General features: G+C 48.5%; 1 protein-coding gene across 5 annotated transcripts in view; it reads left to right on the forward strand.

Moving 5' to 3' along the window:
* LOC138771421 (dnaJ homolog subfamily A member 1-like) overlaps positions 1–22352 on the forward strand; it is a 38767-nt gene that overhangs the window by 12092 nt on the left and 4323 nt on the right. Inside the window, exons 1-5 of one of the 5 annotated variants that reach the window (XM_069951103.1) lie at positions 15041–15059; positions 21006–21143; positions 21290–21479; positions 21663–21767; positions 22125–22352. In XM_069951103.1, the coding sequence (XP_069807204.1) occupies positions 21012–21143; positions 21290–21479; positions 21663–21767; positions 22125–22352 (655 nt within the window). In that variant the 5' untranslated portion in view covers positions 15041–15059; positions 21006–21011. Of the gene's footprint in view, positions 1–15040; positions 15060–15206; positions 15381–19778; positions 19818–21005; positions 21144–21289; positions 21480–21662; positions 21768–22124 lie in introns of those variants that run through there. The other 4 variants (XM_069951100.1, XM_069951101.1, XM_069951102.1 and 1 more) reach the window with 4 other exon arrangements.

Consider the following 22352-nt stretch of genomic DNA (forward strand, 5'->3'; position numbering starts at 1 on the left):
CTTCAGCCGGTCATATGCTGACAACAGTCTATACAGATAGATTATTCCTCCCTTGGTGTTGGTCTGCTTTGTTGGTGTCAGTTCTGGACCCATATCGGTCAACAATTCCGCATTTGTTATCTCGACATGGACCAGCCTACGACCTGGAATGGACTCTGCCTTTCCCCTGACCCCTTGATGCCTCCTGGTCAACTGGGCCAACCAACACTCACACTGGAACCACTATTGAAAAGCCATCTGGTACCTCTAAGATTGACCCAAAGCCAAACTTACTGAGTAGCACACGATCCACCCATTGCTATCACACTTTCCTGAACAATGAGTAGTGGGTTAGTGTAAAAGCAGAACAGTGCCAGAGTTGTACAGCATTTTTTTTTTAAACCCTCTGGTTCTGAATGTGCTAAGATGGTGCCACACCTTCTTGTAAGGTAGTCTTCCGAATACTTCATCAACATACCCCATTCTCATCATGGTGCCTCCTCCTTCTGTTCAATACATACTACAGTATATACGGACAAGGAGAGAAAGGAGCGCTGCACCTCACACCTATGGCTGACACTAATGCCTCTCGGCTACATTTAAAAAACCATCTCCAGGATGTTGGTATATAATTTGATCAAACCATATTTCCCCATGTACCATGTGCAGGTACATGTGATCACGAGTCCCTACACTAACTCACCACTGTATCAGTCAGCAACCGCTAACCCCACAAAGTGAGCACAAACAGGGAGCCCTGCAACCCCAATGTCACTGGACCAAGGGCCCTCCCTCTCCTTGTCCGTATTTTACATTTCTCCCTTTTCTGAGTGTTTGCACTCCTCCTGGTAAGACCCACATGACCCCAATCAGCAGGCGGCACCTGTGCACACATGACTAGTACCTCCCATCTTTCCCATTCTACCAGCAGGAGCAATGGTGAGTGATAAGACCATGTTCACACTTGTGTTGCTTGGTGTAACGCCTGGAGTAGTGGATCCACTGGACCGTCACTAGCGATGGCACTAACCTCACCAGGGAGCGGAGTCTAAGGGGCCGCTGGTATTCACCAGAGCCAGCCTCAAGGCGGGATGGACTTGCTGTGGCAGGCGACCCCCAGGTCGCTACCCCTGGCTTGGTTGCTAGTGACAGCAGGCGAGGCGTGGCAGGAGCAGTAGGCAGGAGATCTGTAGGCAGAGGTCTGTAGACGTGATCGCAGGTGGCGGACAGGACTCAGGAACAATGAGAAGGCAGCGGGCAAGGACTAGGGACCGGGACTGAGGACAGGGACTAGGAACAAGGACTGCAGTCAGGAACAACAGGGAGCTGGGCCAAACACTATGGGAAGCATGTAGAGGCTCCAACACCTGTAGTGGGGCAGGGCTGGAATATATATGGAGTGTGATGTGCAGCAACCAATTAGGGGCGGACTGCCCCTTTAAATCTGAGTCAGCCGACGCGCGCGCGCCCTAGGAGGTGGGGACGCGCGCTGGCTGGCACAGCGGGTGACAGGAGCGGGGCGAGGTAAGGCGCCCCCCGGGGCTGAACTAGTAGCAACGCCGGGTCCCTGCACATGGACCCCGGCGGCTGCATGGAGAGGTCGCGGCGGCGGCCCGGAGCACGGGACGCCGCCGCGGCCATGACACTTGGTAGCAGCTTTCTCCGGTGACGGCGCTTGCTGGGTTTTGGGGGGGCCATTGGGCATGGGTCCTGTGTCAGTGGGGTTGCAGGGCCATTCTATGGCCTCCCTTCCCTGTTTGTGCACGCTTTGTGGGGTTAGCTATCGCTGACCGACACAGTTTTGAGACTCATGTTAACCAGGGCACCTGCACGTGGTACATGGGGCAATATGGTTTGATCAAATTATATACCAACATCCTGGTGTTGGTTTTTAAATGTAGCTGAGAGGCATTAGTGTCAGCCATAGGTGTGAGGTGCAGAGCTCCTGTCTCTCCTTGTCCGTATACTACAGTATATGCTGAGAAGAAAAGATGCATAAGAGACAGTGGAGTGTACATGACTGTACTTAAAGGGGTTCTCTTATTATTATATGACTAGGTATTATCCCTCCTTCGTGGTGGGTAGTCATTATATGACCTTAGTTGTTGGAAATTGTGGTCACTCATGAAGTGTTCTTGACCTGGTAGTGCCCAAACCTTACTGTGGGTCCTGAGACATGATCTGGATACTGGTGGACCCGTCATATGACCTCTTATGGTGCGTTTACACAGACAGATTTATCTGACAGATCTTTGAAGCCAAAACCAGGAACAGACTATAAACAGGGATCAGGTCATAAAGGAAAGACTGGGATCTATCCTCTTTTCAAATCCATTCCTGGCTTTGGCTTCCAAAATCTGTCAGATAAATCTGCCTGTGTAAACGCACCATTACATCTCGAGTATTCTTGATGTGATTTGGTCTTCCATCTTAGTGTGTCTTCATTCCTGAACTCAACAACTCCGGCTTTGTTATCCTGACCATCTCTTTGTAGCCCCTCTTCACTCTGGATCTGGAAGAGAAGCGCCCCCTCTATAACTCTAGAGATGGTTGTTCCAGATACAGCTGGGGGTCCGATTGCTCGGACCCTCATTTTCACTGTGGATAGTCGACAAATGTGGTAGAACCATTGTCAACCATTTCTCCTATCACTTTTTGACCCTAATCTGGAGGTTCCTATAGTCCCTAGTCGACTGTGCCCCCTCCCTTTGATGGATAGGAGCCTCCTGACCTCCCACTAATGACGCTGGGGAGATAGAAGGGTCGGACATGTTGGTGTTCCCAAATCCTTCTGACCTTGAAGTCTCTCCTTCCACTGACGTGAACGCCTGGCCGGGCCAAATATCCATGTTTATGGGGAAATTTGGAGTGATAGCTGAGCGAGCGTTCAATTCGCCTTATTCACACCTACAGGATCCGCAGCAGATCTGCAGCAGATTTGATGCTGTGTTCAGTTATTTAAAATAAAATCTGCTGCGGATCTGCTGCGGATCCGCAGCAGAAAATCAGCTGCGTACCCTAAGGGTACGTTCACACTTACCGGATCCACAGCTGATTTTCTGCTGCGGATCCGCAGCAGATTTCACTTAAATAACTGAACACAGCATTAAATCTGCACCATCAAATCTGCTGCAGATCCTGTAGGTGTGAACGCACCCTAAAAGGGCTGACCACTTTTAGGATAGTCTCGTAACGATAATGAAGACTGTTAGGCTTGGTCCCCGCTCTTAAGCGTCCGGCCCCTTTAAGGTTGGTGGAGTCCCAGGGACTATAGTTGCCGCTGATGCAGTGGCGTAGCTATAGGGGTCGCAGGGGTCGCCATGGCCCCCCTTGCCACTTCCTCCTGTGCTCCGCCAATCCGGGGGGGGGGCGCGGCAGGGGATATGCCCCCCGGACCTCTTTCAGTTCAGTGAGCTCCCGGGATGCCGGCCCCGGCCGGAAGCTCACTGATGCAGGACCGCGGCGCCGGGACTTCTCCTCCTCGGCAGCTCACATGTGACGTCATCACGTCACATGTCAGCCGCCGTGCAGTAGAGAGGAGAAATCCGGGCGCCGCGGACCTGCATCAGTGAGCTTCCGGCCGGGGCCGGCATCCCGGAAGCTCACTAAACTGAAGAGAAGCTGCCAGGCCTGAGGGAGATCAAGGATCCAGGTGAGGTGAGTTTATTATTTTTTTGTGTATTTTTTTTTTTTTTACATAAATGTTGCGATGTGGGGGGCTGCACAAGGGGTCTATACAAGGGGGGGGGGGGACGGCACAAGGGGTCTATACAGGGGGGGGGGCTGCACAAGGGGTCTATACAGGGGGGGGGGCTGCACAAGGGGTCTATACAGGGGGGGGGGGGCTGCACAAGGGGTCTATACAGGGGGGGGGGGGCTGCACAAGGGGTCTATACAGGGGGGGGGGCTGCACAAGGGGTCTATACAGGGGGGGGGGCTGCACAAGGGGTCTATACAGGGGGGGGGGCTGCACAAGGGGTCTATACAGGGGGGGGCTGCACAAGGGGTCTATACTGGGGGGGGGCTGCACAAGGGGTCTATACTGGGGGGGGCTGCACAAGGGGTCTATACTGGGGGGCTGCACAAGGGGTCTATACTGGGGGGGCTGCACAAGGGGTCTATAATGGGGGGCTGCACAAGGGGTCTATACTGGGGGGGCTGCACAAGGGGTCTATACTGGGGGGGCTGCACAACGGGTCTATACTGGGGGGGCTGCACAACGGGTCTATACTGGGGGGGCTGCACAAGGGGTCTATACTGGGGGGGGCTGCACAAGGGGTCTATACTGGGGGGCGGGCTGCACAAGGGGTCTATACTGGGGGGGCTGCACAAGGGGGTCTATACTGGGGGGCAGGGGCTTGGCTGCACAAGGGGTCTATACTGGGGGGGCTGCACAAGGGGTCTATACTGGTGGGGGGCTGCACAAGGGGTCTATACTGGGGGGGGGGCTGCACAAGGGGTCTATACTGGGGGTGGCTGCACAAGGGGTCTATACTGGGGGGGGGCTGCACAAGGGGTCTATACTGGGGGGGCTGCACAAGGGGTCTATACTATGGGAGGGGGGCTACACAGGGGGTCTATACTATGAGAGGGTTACACAGGGGGTCTATACTGTGGGGGATCTACACAGGGGGTCTATACTGTGGGGGGGCTACACAGGGGGTCTATACTATGGGGGGCTACACAGGGGGTCTATACTATGAGAGGGTTACACAGGGGGTCTATACTGTGGGGGATCTACACAGGGGGTCTATACTGTGGGGGGCTACACAGGGGGTCTATACTATGAGAGGGTTACACAGGGGGTCTATACTGTGGGGGATCTACACAGGGGGTCTATACTGTGGGGGGGCTACACAGGGGGTCTATACTGTGGGGGGGCTACACAGGGGGTCTATACTGTGGGGGGGCTACACAGGGGGTCTATACTATGGGGGGCTACACAGGGGGTCTATATCTACATTATCTGTACTCAGAGATATCACTGTGTTGTCTGTGGCGTTACATAGGACTGCAGGTGACTACTACATTATCTGTACTCAGAGATATCACTGTGTTATCTGTGCTGTTACATAGGACTGCAGGTGACTACTACATGATCTGTACTCAGAGATATCACTGTGTTATCTGTGGTGTTACATAGGACTGCAGATGACTACTACATTATCTGTACTCAGAGGGATATCACTGTTATCTGTGGTGTTACATAGGACTGCAGATGATATCAGGTGACTTCTCCAGGTTGCAGAAGTTCAAACTTCATTGTGCCCTGCTGACAGTTTATTATGGGAGTTTTGCAGCATTTGGCTCTTCAGGTTGCAGCACTACAACCTCCATCATATCCAACTGGCAGTTCATGATGAGAGTTGTAGTTTTTCAGCTGGAGAGTCAAAGATTGGAATACAATGATTAGACAATGACACGGTACAGTCCATTAATTATAGGGGGCAGTAGTGCAGTACATGAGGTGGAGGCAGTGACAGGGCATTAGAACATGGTGGCACATTAGAGTAATTGGATATAACGTTAGATAGGACTTTGCCTGATCGGGTGAGATGGGGGGCCCCAAGCTAACATTTTGCACCAGGGCCCATCAGCCTTTAGCTACGCCCCTGCGCTGATGTCTAATATGACAGGTGTGACCTATGGTGGTATATAGACGTTATTAGATGGGTGTATACCCCCAGCATCGGGGGCACAGAAGCTTCTACAAACCTCTTTATCAACCAATATCAAACCAATTTTGAGTCAAATTTTATAAATATATAAAATTAAAATAGTAATAAAAAATTGAAGACAATAAATGTCGATGCGATGGCCGGGAATCGAACCCGGGTCAACTGCTTGGAAGGCAGCTATGCTCACCACTATACCACCATCGCTTACACGAGCTCAGCCTCTCAGTGTGCGACTCGATGAATCCCACATTCCCCCCATGTAACCTGATAGTGAGACTGTACACACTGTATATACAGCAGCCGTATCCTGCAGGTTACCATTCTCCCCCCGGTCAGTAAATGGAACGTGCGGCATCAGGAATGATAAATGGATTGTGCTGCCTCAGCATAAGGAATCCCAGCCCCTGGGGGGGACATTCCTCTGTCAGCTGTGTGCGGGGGTCCATGTGCGCCTCCTCCCCTCCCCCCTCCATCACTCCTCTCCTGATGATGTAATCTATGACATCATATACATACGTCACAGATATCTGGTGTGATGTCACTACCTCCGGTAGTGATGATCCAGGGATTGATGCAGTTAACCCTATAGCCCACTCTCTCCATACATCCGTCACAGCAGTTCAGGAAGCTGAGATACAGGCTGTTGTTTGATGTGGTCCTCACATTGTATATAATCACTGGGGGAAATTCCGGAAAGACTGCAGGTAACCCCTATAGGGTTTCTCTAGGGATCCAGGAAGCTGAGATACAGGCTGCTGTTTGGTAAGATCCCCACACTGTAAGGGTGCGTTCAAACCTACAGGATCTGCAGCAGATTTGATGCTGAGTTCAGTTATTTAAATGAAATCTGCTGCAGAAAATCAGCTGCAGATCCTGTAGGTGTGAACATACCCTAAGGCTGTATGGCCATCATGGAGGCAGCGGCCACTGGTGGAAATATCAGGGGTGACTGTAATTAACCCTATTAGCTATGGGGTGCTGTTTGCTGTTGTCCTCAAATGCTGGGCTGCAGGTATCTCTAATAGGGTTACAGGTGGACAGGAAGCTGAGATACAGGCTGCTGTTTGCTGAGGTCCTCACACCCTTGTATAGCTATCATGGAGACAGTGGGGGTCCCTCCCCATGTGTCAGCCACTGGGATCCAGGAAGCTGAGATAGAAGCTGTTGTTGGGTGGTCACACTGTAGTAGTCATATATCAGGAAGCTGAGATAGAAGCTGCTGTTCCGGGGTCACACTATATCGCTCATATATCAGGAAGCTGAGATAGAAGCTGCTGTCGGTGGTCACACTGTACCGGTCATATATTAGGAAGCTGAGATAGAAGCTGCTGTCGGTGGTCACACTGTTCCGATCATATATCAGGAAGCTGAGATAGAAGCTGCTGTCAGTGGTCACACTGTACCCATCATATATCAGGAAGCTGAGATAGAAGCTGCTGTCGGTGTTCACACTGTACCCATCATATATCAGGAAGCTGAGATAGAAGCTGCTGTTCGGTGGTCACACTGTACCCGTCATATATCAGGAAGCTGAGATAGAAGCTGCTGTTCGGTGGTCACACTGTTCCGATCATATATCAGGAAGATGAGATAGAAGCTGCTGTTGGTGGTCACACTGTACCAGTCATATATCAGGAAGCTGAGATAGAAGCTGCTGTTCAGTGGTCACACTGTACCCGTCATATATGAGGAAGCTGAGATAGAAGCTGCTGTTCGGTGGTCACACTGTTCCGATCATATATCAGGAAGATGAGATAGAAGCTGCTGTTGGTGGTCACACTGTACCAGTCATATATCAGGAAGCTGAGATAGAAGCTGCTGTTCGGGGGTCACACTGTACCGGTCATATATCAGGAAGATGAGATAGAAGCTGCTGTCGGTGGTCACACTGTACCGGTCATATATCAGGAAGCTGAGATAGAAGCTGCTGTCGGTGGTCACACTGTACTGGTCATATATCAGGAAGCTGAGATAGAAGCTGCTGTTCGGTGGTCACACTGATTACCAGTCATATATCAGGAAGCTGAGATAGAAGCTGCTGTTCAGTGGTCACACTGTACCAGTCATATATCAGGAAGATGAGATAGAAGCTGCTGTCGGTGGTCACACTGTACCGGTCATATATCAGGAAGCTGAGATAGAAGCTGCTATCGGTGGTCACGCTGTACTGGTCATATATCAGGAAGCTGAGATAGAAGCTGCTGTTGGTGGTCACACTGTACCAGTAATATATCAGGAAGCTGAGATAGAAGCTACTGTTCGGTCATCACACTGTACCGGTCATATATCAGTAAGCTGAGATAGAAGCTGCTGTCGGTGGTCACACTGTGTCGGATATATATCAGGAAGCTGAGATAGAAGCTGCTGTCGGTGGTCACACTGTGCTGGTCATATATCAGGAAGCTGAGATAGAAGCTGCTGTTCGGTGGTCACACTGATTACCAGTCATATATCAGGAAGCTGAGATAGAAGCTGCTGTCAGTGGTCACACTGTGCCAGTCATATATCAGGAAGCTGAGATAGAAGCTGCTGTCGGTGGTCACACTGTACCGCTCATATATCAGGAGGCTGAGATAGAAGCTGCTGTCGGTGGTCACACTGTACCGGTCTTATATCAGGAAGCTGAGATAGAAGCTGCTGTCGGTGGTCACACTGTGCCACTCATATATCAGGAAGCTGAGATAGAAGCTGCTGTCGGTGGTCACACTGTACCCGTCATATATCAGGAAGCTGAGATAGAAGCTGCTGTCGGTGGTCACACTGTACCGCTCATATATCAGGAAGCTGAGATAGAAGTTCCTGTCGGTGGTCACACTGTGTCGGTCATATATCAGGAAGCTGAGATAGAAGCTGCTGTCGGTGGTCACACTGATTACCAGTCATATATCAGGAAACTGAGATAGAAGCTGCTGTCGGTGGTCACACTGTGTCGGTCATATATCAGGAAGCTGAGATAGAAGCTGCTGTCGGTGGTCACACTGTGTCGGTCATATATCAGGAAGCTGAGATAGAAGCTGCTGTTCGGTGGTCACACTGTACCAGTCATTTATCAGGAAGCTGAGATAGAAGCTGCTGTCGGTGGTCACACTGTGCCCGTCATATATCAGGAAGCTGAGATAGAAGCTGCTGTTCGGTGGTCACACTGATTACCAGTCATATATCAGGAAGCTGAGATAGAAGCTGCTGTCGGTGGTCACACTGTGTCGGTCATATATCAGGAAGCTGAGATAGAAGCTGCTGTCGGTGGTCACACTGTGTTGGTCATATATCAGGAAGCTGAGATAGAAGCTGCTGTTCGGTGGTCACACTGTACCGTTCATATATTAGGAAGCTGAGATAGAAGCTGCTGTTCGGTGGTCACACTGTGCCGGTCATATATCAGGAAGCTGAGATAGAAGCTGCTGTCGGTGGTCACACTGTGACGGTCATATATCAGGAAGCTGAGATAGAAGCTGCTGTCGGTGGTCACACTGTACCAGTCATTTATCAGGAAGCTGAGATAGAAGCTGCTGGCGGTGGTCACACTGTGCCGGTCATATATCAGGAAGCTGAGATAGAAGCTGCTGTTAGTGGTCACACTGTGCTGGTCATATATCAGGAAGCTGAGATAGAAGCTGCTGTTCGGTGGTCACACTGATTACCCGTCATATATCAGGAAGCTGAGATAGAAGCTGCTGTTCGGTGGTCACACTGTACCGGTCATATGTCAGGAAGCTGAGATAGAAGCTGCTGTCGGTGGTCACGCTGTACTGGTCATATATCAGGAAGCTGAGATAGAAGCTGCTGTTGGTGGTCACACTGTACCAGTAATATATCAGGAAGCTGAGATAGAAGCTGCTGTTCGGTCATCACACTGTACCGGTCATATATCAGTAAGCTGAGATAGAAGCTGCTGTCGGTGGTCACACTGTGTCGGATATATATCAGGAAGCTGAGATAGAAGCTGCTGTCGGTGGTCACACTGATTACCAGTCATATATCAGGAAGCTGAGATAGAAGCTGCTGTTGGGTGGTCACACTGATTACCAGTCATATATCAGGAAGCTGAGATAGAAGCTGCTGTCAGTGGTCACACTGTGCCAGTCATATATCAGGAAGCTGAGATAGAAGCTGCTGTCGGTGGTCACACTGTACCGCTCATATATCAGGAGGCTGAGATAGAAGCTGCTGTCGGTGGTCACACTGTACCGGTCTTATATCAGGAAGCTGAGATAGAAGCTGCTGTCGGTGGTCACACTGTGCCGGTCATATATCAGGAAGCTGAGATAGAAGCTGCTGTCGGTGGTCACACTGTACCGCTCATATATCAGGAAGCTGAGATAGAAGTTCCTGTCGGTGGTCACACTGTGTCGGTCATATATCAGGAAGCTGAGATAGAAGCTGCTGTCGGTGGTCACACTGTGACGGTCATATATCAGGAAGCTGAGATAGAAGCTGCTGTCGGTGGTCACACTGTACCAGTCATTTATCAGGAAGCTGAGATAGAAGCTGCTGGCGGTGGTCACACTGTGCCGGTCATATATCAGGAAGCTGAGATAGAAGCTGCTGTCAGTGGTCACACTGTGCCGGTCATATATCAGGAAGCTGAGATAGAAGCTGCTATCGGTGGTCACGCTGTACTGGTCATATATCAGGAAGCTGAGATAGAAGCTGCTGTTGGTGGTCACACTGTACCAGTAATATATCAGGAAGCTGAGATAGAAGCTACTGTTCGGTCATCACACTGTACCGGTCATATATCAGTAAGCTGAGATAGAAGCTGCTGTCGGTGGTCACACTGTGTCGGATATATATCAGGAAGCTGAGATAGAAGCTGCTGTCGGTGGTCACACTGTGCTGGTCATATATCAGGAAGCTGAGATAGAAGCTGCTGTTCGGTGGTCACACTGATTACCAGTCATATATCAGGAAGCTGAGATAGAAGCTGCTGTCAGTGGTCACACTGTGCCAGTCATATATCAGGAAGCTGAGATAGAAGCTGCTGTCGGTGGTCACACTGTACCGCTCATATATCAGGAGGCTGAGATAGAAGCTGCTGTCGGTGGTCACACTGTACCGGTCTTATATCAGGAAGCTGAGATAGAAGCTGCTGTCGGTGGTCACACTGTGCCACTCATATATCAGGAAGCTGAGATAGAAGCTGCTGTCGGTGGTCACACTGTACCCGTCATATATCAGGAAGCTGAGATAGAAGCTGCTGTCGGTGGTCACACTGTACCGCTCATATATCAGGAAGCTGAGATAGAAGTTCCTGTCGGTGGTCACACTGTGTCGGTCATATATCAGGAAGCTGAGATAGAAGCTGCTGTCGGTGGTCACACTGATTACCAGTCATATATCAGGAAACTGACATAGAAGCTGCTGTCGGTGGTCACACTGTGTCGGTCATATATCAGGAAGCTGAGATAGAAGCTGCTGTCGGTGGTCACACTGTGTCGGTCATATATCAGGAAGCTGAGATAGAAGCTGCTGTTCGGTGGTCACACTGTACCAGTCATTTATCAGGAAGCTGAGATAGAAGCTGCTGTCGGTGGTCACACTGTGCCCGTCATATATCAGGAAGCTGAGATAGAAGCTGCTGTTCGGTGGTCACACTGATTACCAGTCATATATCAGGAAGCTGAGATAGAAGCTGCTGTCGGTGGTCACACTGTGTCGGTCATATATCAGGAAGCTGAGATAGAAGCTGCTGTCGGTGGTCACACTGTGTTGGTCATATATCAGGAAGCTGAGATAGAAGCTGCTGTTCGGTGGTCACACTGTACCGTTCATATATTAGGAAGCTGAGATAGAAGCTGCTGTTCGGTGGTCACACTGTGCCGGTCATATATCAGGAAGCTGAGATAGAAGCTGCTGTCGGTGGTCACACTGTGACGGTCATATATCAGGAAGCTGAGATAGAAGCTGCTGTCGGTGGTCACACTGTACCAGTCATTTATCAGGAAGCTGAGATAGAAGCTGCTGGCGGTGGTCACACTGTGCCGGTCATATATCAGGAAGCTGAGATAGAAGCTGCTGTTAGTGGTCACACTGTGCTGGTCATATATCAGGAAGCTGAGATAGAAGCTGCTGTTCGGTGGTCACACTGATTACCCGTCATATATCAGGAAGCTGAGATAGAAGCTGCTGTTCGGTGGTCACACTGTACCGGTCATATGTCAGGAAGCTGAGATAGAAGCTGCTGTCGGTGGTCACGCTGTACTGGTCATATATCAGGAAGCTGAGATAGAAGCTGCTGTTGGTGGTCACACTGTACCAGTAATATATCAGGAAGCTGAGATAGAAGCTGCTGTTCGGTCATCACACTGTACCGGTCATATATCAGTAAGCTGAGATAGAAGCTGCTGTCGGTGGTCACACTGTGTCGGATATATATCAGGAAGCTGAGATAGAAGCTGCTGTCGGTGGTCACACTGATTACCAGTCATATATCAGGAAGCTGAGATAGAAGCTGCTGTTGGGTGGTCACACTGATTACCAGTCATATATCAGGAAGCTGAGATAGAAGCTGCTGTCAGTGGTCACACTGTGCCAGTCATATATCAGGAAGCTGAGATAGAAGCTGCTGTCGGTGGTCACACTGTACCGCTCATATATCAGGAGGCTGAGATAGAAGCTGCTGTCGGTGGTCACACTGTACCGGTCTTATATCAGGAAGCTGAGATAGAAGCTGCTGTCGGTGGTCACACTGTGCCGGTCATATATCAGGAAGCTGAGATAGAAGCTGCTGTCGGTGGTCACACTGTACCGCTCATATATCAGGAAGCTGAGATAGAAGTTCCTGTCGGTGGTCACACTGTGTCGGTCATATATCAGGAAGCTGAGATAGAAGCTGCTGTCGGTGGTCACACTGTGACGGTCATATATCAGGAAGCTGAGATAGAAGCTGCTGTCGGTGGTCACACTGTACCAGTCATTTATCAGGAAGCTGAGATAGAAGCTGCTGGCGGTGGTCACACTGTGCCGGTCATATATCAGGAAGCTGAGATAGAAGCTGCTGTCAGTGGTCACACTGTGCCGGTCATATATCAGGAAGCTGAGATAGAAGCTGCTGTTCGGTGGTCACACTGATTACCAGTCATATATCAGGAAGCTGAGATAGAAGCTGCTGTTCAGTGGTCACACTGTACCCGTCATATATCAGGAAGCTGAGATAGAAGCTGCTGTTCGGTGGTCACACTGTACCGGTCATATGTCAGGAAGCTGAGATAGAAGCTGCTGTCGGTGGTCACACTGTACTCGTCATATATCAGGAAACTGAGATAGAAGCTTCTGTCAGTGGTCACACTGTATCGGTCATATATCAGGAAGCTGAGATAAAAGCTGCTGTTGGTGGTCACACTGTACCGTTCATATATTAGGAAGCTGAGAAAGAAGCTGCTGTTCGGTGGTCACACTGTACCGGTCATATATCAGGAAGCTGAGATAGAAGCTGCTGTTCGGTGGTCACATTGTATCGGACATATATCAGGAAGCTGAGATAGAAGCTGCTGTCAGTGGTCACACTATACCGGTCCTATATCAGGAAGCTGAGATAGAAGCTGCTGTCGGTGGTCACACTGTGTCGGTCATATATCAGGAAGCTGAGATAGGGGCTGCTGTTCGGTGGTCACACTGTACCCATCATATATCAGGAAGCTGAGATAGAAGCTGCTGTCGGTGGTCACACTGTGCCGGTCATATATCAGGAAGCTGAGATAGAAACTGCTGTTCGGTGGTCACACTGATTACCAGTCATATATCAGGAAGCTGAGATAGAAGCTGCTGTTGGGTGGTCACACTGATTACCAGTCATATCAGGAAGCTGAGATAGAAGCTGCTGTTGGTGGTCACACTGTCGGTCATATATCAGGAAGCTGACATAGAAGCTGCTGTCGGTGGTCACACTGTGTCGGTCATATATCAGGAAGCTGAGATAGAAGCTGCTGTTCGGTGGTCACACTGTACCAGTCATTTATCAGGAAGCTGAGATAGAAGCTGCTGTCGGTGGTCACACTGTGCCCGTCATATATCAGGAAGCTGAGATAGAAGCTGCTGTTCGGTGGTCACACTGATTACCAGTCATATCAGGAAGCTGAGATAGAAGCTGCTATTGGTGGTCACACTGTACCGGTCATATATCAGGAAGCTGAGATAAAAGCTGCTGTCGGTGGTCACACTGTGACGGTCATATATCAGGAAGCTGAGATAGAAGCTGCTGTCGGTGGTCACACTGTAGCAGTCATATCAGGAAGCAGAGATAGAAGCTGCTGTTCGGTGGTCACACTGTGTCGGTCATATATCAGGAAGCTGAGATAGAAGCTGCTGTTCGGTGGTCACACTGTTCCGGTCATATATCAGGAAGCTGAGATAGAAGCTGCTGTCGGTGGTCACACTGTACCGGTCATATATCAGGAAGCTGAGATAGAAGCTGCTGTTCGGTGGTCACACTGATTACCAGTCATATATAAGGAAGCTGAAATAGAAGCTGCTGTTGGTGGTCACACTGTGTCGATCATATATCAGGAAGCTGAGATAGAAGCTGCTGTCGGTGTTCACACTGTGACGGTCATATATCAGGAAGCTGAGATAGAAGCTGCTGTCGGTGTTCACACTGTGACGGTCATATATCAGGAAGCTGAGATAGAAGCTGCTGTCGGTGGTCACACTGTACCGGTCATATATCAGGAAGCTGAGATAGGGGCTGCTGTCGGTGGTCAAACTGTAGCAGTCATATATCAGGAAGCTGAGATAGAAGCTGCTGTTCGGTGGTCACACTGTACCAGTCATATATCAGGAAGCTGAGATAGAAGCTGCTGTTCGGTGGTCACACTGTGTCAGTCATATATCAGGAAGCTGAGATAGAAGCTGCTGTCAGTGGTCACACTGTAATGGTCATATATCAGGAAGCTGAGATAGAAGCTGCTGTTCGGTGGTCACACTGTGTCAGTCATATATCAGGAAGCTGAGATAGAAGCTGCTGTCGGTGGTCACACTGTATCGGTCATATATCAGGAAGCTGCTGTTGGTGGTCACACTGTACTGGTCATATATCAGGAAGCTGAGATAGAAGCTGCTGTCGGTGGTCACACTGATTACCAGTCATATATCAGGAAGCTGAGATAGAAGCTGCTGTCGGTGGTCACACTGTAATGGTCATATATCAGGAAGCTGAGATAGAAGCTGCTGTCGGTGGTCACACGTGGTCACACTGTGGCGGTCATATATCAGGAAGCTGAGGCGTGGTTACCGATGGATGGGCGTGGTCAGAGGATCAGGCGGGGTCTGCTTCCAGAGGGTTCCATAGAAAAGGCGGGAGATTAGAACGCCGACGATACTTCAATCGCGCAGCAGGACGTAGGCGTGGCTTCAAAAATCTGCTTGTCATTGGCCGCTTATAATAAATAGGCGTGGCCTGTACAGGTTAGGGGGCGTGGAACGGCTTCCAGAGCTTTCCGAGCGACTTGGGGGAAACAAGATCATAGATGGGCGTGACTATAAAGTGGGCGGGGTCCTTGGTGGGATTTGCCATTAAAAGGGCGTGGTTTGCCCCAATTAGGCGATAAGGGCGGATTTGAAAGGCTTGGAAAAGAAAAGTGGGCGTGGTTATGTGGCTTAGGGGGCGTGGTGACGCTTCCAGAGGGTTCGGAGAGGAATTAAAGGTATAGGCGCAGGGTGATTTGCAGTGACGTTGCTGCCGGTGTTGGGGGACGCGGCTGGACTGGGCTGAGTGTCGGGGTTCAGGTAAGAGACCCCTCCCTATGGGGGTGCAGGGGGTGCAGGGGCGCCCTAACCCCTCCCCATAGAGGTGCGAGCTCCGGGGCTCCGGCCACTTATACTGACCACAAGAGCTAGCACTCTATCGTCACGTGATCAAGTGTTATACCGGTGCAGGGCTCTTATATGGGAGATGTGGGCGCACAGCTGTATACACTGACTGTATATAGTATACACTGACTGTATATAGTATACACTGACTGTATATAGTGTACACTGACTGTATGTAGTATATAGTGTACACTGACTGTATATAGTGTACACTGGCTGTATGTAGTATATAGTGTACACTGACTGTATATAGTGTACACTGACTGTATATAGTGTACACTGACTGTATAGTATATAGTGCACCCTGACTGTATGTAGTATATAGTGTACACTGACTGTATAGTATATAGTGCACCCTGACTGTATGTAGTATATAGTGTACACTGACTGTATAGTATATAGTGCACCCTGACGGTATATAGTATATAGTGTACACTGACTGTATGTAGTATATAGTGTACACTGACTGTATATAGTGTACACTGGCTGTATGTAGTATATAGTGTACACTGACTGTATATAGTGTACACTGACTGTATAGTATATAGTGCACCCTGACTGTATGTAGTATATAGTGTACACTGACTGTATAGTATATAGTGCACCCTGACGGTATATAGTATATAGTGTACACTGACTGTATGTAGTGTACACTGACTGTATGTAGTATATAGTGTACACTGACTGTATATAGTGTACACTGACTATACACTGACTGTATGTAGTATATACTGTACACTGACTGTATGTAGTATATACTGTACACTGACTGTATGTAGTATATACTGTACACTGACTGTATGTAGTATATACTGTACACTGACTGTATACACTGACTGTATATAGTATATAGTGTACACTGACTGTATATAGTATATAGTGTACACTGACTGTATATAGTGCACACTGACTGTATATAGTATATAGTGTACACTGACTGTATGTAGTATATAGTGTACACTGACTGTATATAGTGACTGCTCCGGCTGTATACACTGACTGTATGTAGTATATAGTGTACCCTAACTGTATACACTGACTGTATGTAGTATATAGTGTACCCTAACTGTATACACTGACTGTATGTAGTATATAGTGTACCCTGACTGTATACACTGACTGTATGTAGTATATAGTGTACCCTGACTGTATACACTGACTGTATGTAGTGTATAGTGTACCCTAACTGTATACACTGACTGTATGTAGTATAGTGTACACTGACTGTATGTAGTATAGTGTACACTGACTGTATATAGTATATAGTGTACACTGACTGTATATAGTGCACACTGACTGTATATAGTATATAGTGTACACTGACTGTATGTAGTATATAGTGTACACTGACTGTATATAGTGACTGCTCCGGCTGTATACACTGACTGTATGTAGTATATAGTGTACCCTAACTGTATTCACTGACTGTATGTAGTATATAGTGTACCCTGACTGTATACACTGACTGTATGTAGTATATAGTGTACACTGACTGTATGTAGTATATAGTGTACACTGACTGTATACACTGACTGTATGTAGTATATAGTGTACACTGACTGTATACACTGACTGTATGTAGTATATAGTGTACACTGACTGTATACACTGACTGTATGTAGTATATAGTGTACACTGACTGTATACACTGACTGTATGTAGTATATAGTGTACACTGACTGTATACACTGACTGTATGTAGTATATAGTGTACACTGACTGTATACATTGACTGTATGTAGTATATAGTGTACACTGACTGTATGTAGTATATAGTGTACACTGACTGTATGTAGTATATAGTGTACACTGACTGTATATAGTATATACTGTACACTGACTGTATATAGTGTACACTGACTGTATATAGTGTACACTGACTGTATATAGTATATAGTGCACACTGACTGTATACACTGACTGTATATAGTATATAGTGTACACTGACTGTATATAGTATATAGTGTACACTGACTGTATATAGTATATAGTGTACACTGACTGTATATAGTGTACACTGACTGTATATAGTGCACACTGACTGTATATAGTATATAGTGTACACTGACTGTATGTAGTATATAGTGTACACTGACTGTATATAGTGACTGCTCCGGCTGTATACACTGACTGTATGTAGTATATAGTGTACCCTAACTGTATACACTGACTGTATGTAGTATATAGTGTACCCTAACTGTATACACTGACTGTATGTAGTATATAGTGTACCCTGACTGTATACACTGACTGTATGTAGTATATAGTGTACCCTGACTGTATACACTGACTGTATGTAGTATATAGTGTACACTGACTGTATGTAGTATATAGTGTACCCTAACTGTATACACTGACTGTATGTAGTATAGTGTACACTGACTGTATATAGTATATAGTGTACACTGACTGTATATAGTATATAGTGTACACTGACTGTATATAGTATATAGTGTACACTGACTGTATATAGTGTACACTGACTGTATATAGTGCACACTGACTGTATATAGTATATAGTGTACACTGACTGTATGTAGTATATAGTGTACACTGACTGTATATAGTGACTGCTCCGGCTGTATACACTGACTGTATGTAGTATATAGTGTACCCTAACTGTATTCACTGACTGTATGTAGTATATAGTGTACCCTGACTGTATACACTGACTGTATGTAGTATATAGTGTACACTGACTGTATACACTGACTGTATGTAGTATATAGTGTACACTGACTGTATACACTGACTGTATGTAGTATATAGTGTACACTGACTGTATACATTGACTGTATGTAGTATATAGTGTACACTGACTGTATGTAGTATATAGTGTACACTGACTGTATACACTGACTGTATAGGAAGTTTCTAGAAGGAGTGACCCTTCCCTGTGAGGGAGCTGCCCAGTGAGGTCAGGGAGTGGGAAGGGGCCGATACTGATGTACAAGACGCAGTCTGAACACAACTTCTAACATTGTATCAGCTGAGGGTCTGTTACATTGTGTCTGCTGAGGGTTTGTAACGTATCTGCTGCGGGCCTGTTACGTTGTACGGGCTGCGGGCCTGTTACGTTGTACGGGCTGCGGGCCTGTTACGTTGTACGGGCTGCGGGCCTGTTACGTTGTACGGGCTGCGGGCCTGTTACGTTGTGTCTGGAGAGGACTTGTTACACACTGTGGGTGATGTGGGCCGTCATGTGGACACATAGACTGTATCCGGCAGTATTGCTGCTCCGTCTGTGTGTTACATAATAGGGGAAGATCTTCTAGGAAACTGCTAATCAGCTAATCAGGGTGTAATGGGGGGGGGGGGGGTGCTCCTGGGAATTTTCTAGAGCTTCAGGAGTGACCTGAGGTGACGGCCACCCTGACACTAACAGCGCTGCCCAGCAAGGTCAGGCGGTGGGGAGGAACGCTGATCCTGATATAGGAGAGCAGCTGAGGGCCTGTTATATGGTATCCACTGAAGGTTTGTTACATTGTATCTGCTGAAGGTTTGTTACGTTGTATGGGCTGAGGGCCTGTTACATTGTATCTGCCGAGGGCCCGTTACATTGTATCTGCCGAGGGCCCGTTACATTGTATCTGCCGAGGGCCCGTTACGTTGTGTGGGCCGAGGGCCCGTTACGTTGTGTGGGCCGAGGGCCCGTTACGTTGTGTGGGCCGAGGGCCCGTTACGTTGTGTGGGCCGAGGGCCCGTTACGTTGTGTGGGCTGAGCACCCGTTACCTTCCTTCCGTTGCTGCGGGGAGATGATGATGAGTTTCCTGATTTCCCAATACCTCAGAGTCCGCTCTGTTATTTTATAGACGCCTTCTCTCGACCAGTAATCCCAATTGTAGTCTGTCAGGTCATGCTGGGAGTTGTAGCCTTAGGAGTCTGGGAGCACATGTTGGGAGATTACAGCTTCAGACTAAGCAGCTTGTATAGGTCCCAATGTAGCAGAGCTCAAATCCAGCAGTTTTGAGATATATTAAAGGGGTACTCTAGCGTAAATTTACTTTTCAATCTGACACAGTGCTCTCTGCTGCCACCTCTGTCCATGTCAGGAACTGTCCAGAGCAGCAGCAAATCCCCATAAAAAACCTCTCCTGCTCTGGACAGTTCCTGACATGGACAGAGGTGGCAGCAGAGCGCGCTGTGTCAGACTGGAGAGACTACACCACTTCCTGCAGGACATACAGCAGCTGATTAGTACTGGAAGACTGTCGATTTTTAAATAGAAGTAAATTACAATTTTGTATAAATTTCTGACACCAGTTGATTTAAAAGAAAAAGCCTTTAATGGAGACCAGTACCCAGCCTGGTGTTACATCCTGCCAGACGTTATATTTTCCTACTATGTATCGGTAAGAAGTAAAAGCGGTCCAGCTTGAAGAGAAAGCAATTGTAACAAACTCTCAGCTGTGGGGAGTGTTGCGTCTATGAGAATTTGTCGGTCCCTTGATGTCCATTCTATGTTGTACCACCAGGGGGCGCTAGGTGTCATACTGCAGGGCCCCTTATAATTATTTGCTTCTTATAAGAGGGTAGTGGCCCTATAGCGGTCTGGCAGGGAAGGCGGCGCCCTCCTGGGTGGTAATCGGTGAGCGCTGCGGCCTTGTGTCACTGATAATTTGTCCCCAGTGTTTGCCGCCTGGTTAATGTGTAACCCTGTATATAGCGGTGGCTGCAGATTATCACAGGAAACACTCCTATAAACCAGAATACCCATCCCCCATCTGCCAGGACTCCTATATGTGCTGTACTGCATTGTGGGAGTTGTAGTGTTCACATGCTGCCTCCAGTGGTCTGATCCAAGGTTAAAAACTTCAATCTCTCACAATGTAAGCTGAGCTGTGATTGGTTGCTATGGGCAATGGAAGCTTAGCTGTGATTGGTTGCTATGGGCAATGGAAGGCGCTCTGTGATTGATTGCTGTGAGCAATGAAAGCAGACCTGTGATTGGTTGCTATGGGCAATGGAAGCTGAGCTGTGATTGTTGCTATGGGCAATGGACGCCGAGCTATGGTTGGCTGCTATGGGTAATGAAAGCTGAGCCGTGATTGGTTGCTAAGGGTATTGAAAGCCAATTTTAGCTGTGATTGGTTGCTATGGGCAATGGAAGCTGAGCTATAATTGGTTGCTATGGGCAATGAAAGCCGCACTGTGATTGGTTGCTGTGGGCAATGGAAGCCAAGCTGTGGTTGGTTGCTATGAGTAATGAAAACTGAGCTGTGATTGGTTGCTATGGGCAATGAAAGTCAAGATTAACGGTGATTGGTTGCTATGGGTAATGAAAGCTGAGCTGCGATTGGTTGCTATTGGCAACAGATTTTACAGTAAGGCTTTGTTCTCACGTTCCGTGCATGGCCTTACACATGGAGCGACTTCGGAAACCCTTGCATCATCGTTTATTGCCATGAGCCCGAAACTGTATAAATCTTTGCACTACTGCACTGACACGGCGTGATACGGCTGTATAGCATATTGGGAGTAGTGATCGCTGCATCTCTCGCAATGCGACGTCACTCATTATCCTTTCCAATGTGTTTCAGCAGAAAATGGTGAAGGAAACGGCATATTACGATATTCTCGGCGTCCCTCCAGCCGCTTCCTTCGAAGAGATAAAGCGGGCGTTCAGGCGGCTGGCACTGAAGTATCACCCGGACAAGAACCCCAATGCTGGCGAGAAGGTAAGAAGGCGCCATGTCTGTGAGCTGTCACCTCTGTTATAGGCGGAGACTTGACCCGGGCTGTCGGTGGCAGCCATCTTGGGTGTGACTGCAGGAGGAGGCCATAGACGATGCACTCACCACCCATGGGACCTTTCTTCTTACAGTTCAAGCAGATCTCTAAAGCCTATGAGATCCTGTCGGATTCCCGCAAGAGAGACCTGTATGACCGCGGGGGAGAGTCGGCGCTGAAAGACGGGCGGTGTGACCGGAGGGGGCACTATACCTCACCCATGGACATTTTCAGCGTCTTCTTTGGTGGCGGCCCCAGAAATGGCTTCCGAGGTGACCGGAGAGGTAAGGGAAGGGGCTGTACCCATCATAGTCTATGGGGAAGGTTCTAGAGTTTCTCCTGCCCATCCCCAATATTTATTCATACGGAAAAGTGCGACCCCTTTAAAATGAACTTCCATTCTCCGACCACAAGCAGAGATCCTAGAAATGGTGCATGGGACCCACATCCGTCTTCTCTTCTTTCAGGAAAGACGGTCACCCACTATCTCCCGGTCTCCTTGGAGGATCTGTACAACGGGGCCACGCGGAAACTCTCCCTCCAGAAGAACGTCATCTGCCCAAAGTGTAAAGGTGAGCGCCTGGCCGATCTGCTGGCAAAGCAGTATGGCTGCCACCATAGTGTCCACAGGATTGGGGATAAGTGTGAGATCCACCACTGGGACCACCCCCACAGTTCCCCGAATGAGGGCCCCTACTCCTAGTCTTGAGTCAGCACACATGCCAGCACTCCATCTATGAGGGCTTCTATGGCCGCCACGTGACATCTATTAGTATGGCCTGTTATAGTAGATAACCAAACTGACAGTGTACTGCAATACTACTGTTGCAGTGTACTGTACAAGCAATCAGAATTTCAATTTTTTTTTACTGACTGGTATATAAAGATTTACTATGGATATACCTAACACACATCAATCTGTTCTGCAGGGTCCGGGGCCCGACATGGAGGAGTGGTTAAGTGCCCCAAGTGTCATGGCACTGGTGTGGAAAGACACATCTTGGGGCAAATGCCAGGAATCATGCACTCCCTGCAGACCACCTGTTCTGAGTGCCACGGGGTGGGCGAGTATATCCGATCACGAGATCTCTGCAGGGTGTGCAGTGGCAGGAAGGTGGTGAGGGAGAAGAAGATCCTAACCGTGCACATAGACAAAG

This window comes from Dendropsophus ebraccatus, chromosome 13 (genome assembly GCF_027789765.1).
Source record: "Dendropsophus ebraccatus isolate aDenEbr1 chromosome 13, aDenEbr1.pat, whole genome shotgun sequence".
In the NCBI taxonomy this organism is placed as follows: domain Eukaryota; kingdom Metazoa; phylum Chordata; class Amphibia; order Anura; family Hylidae; genus Dendropsophus; species Dendropsophus ebraccatus.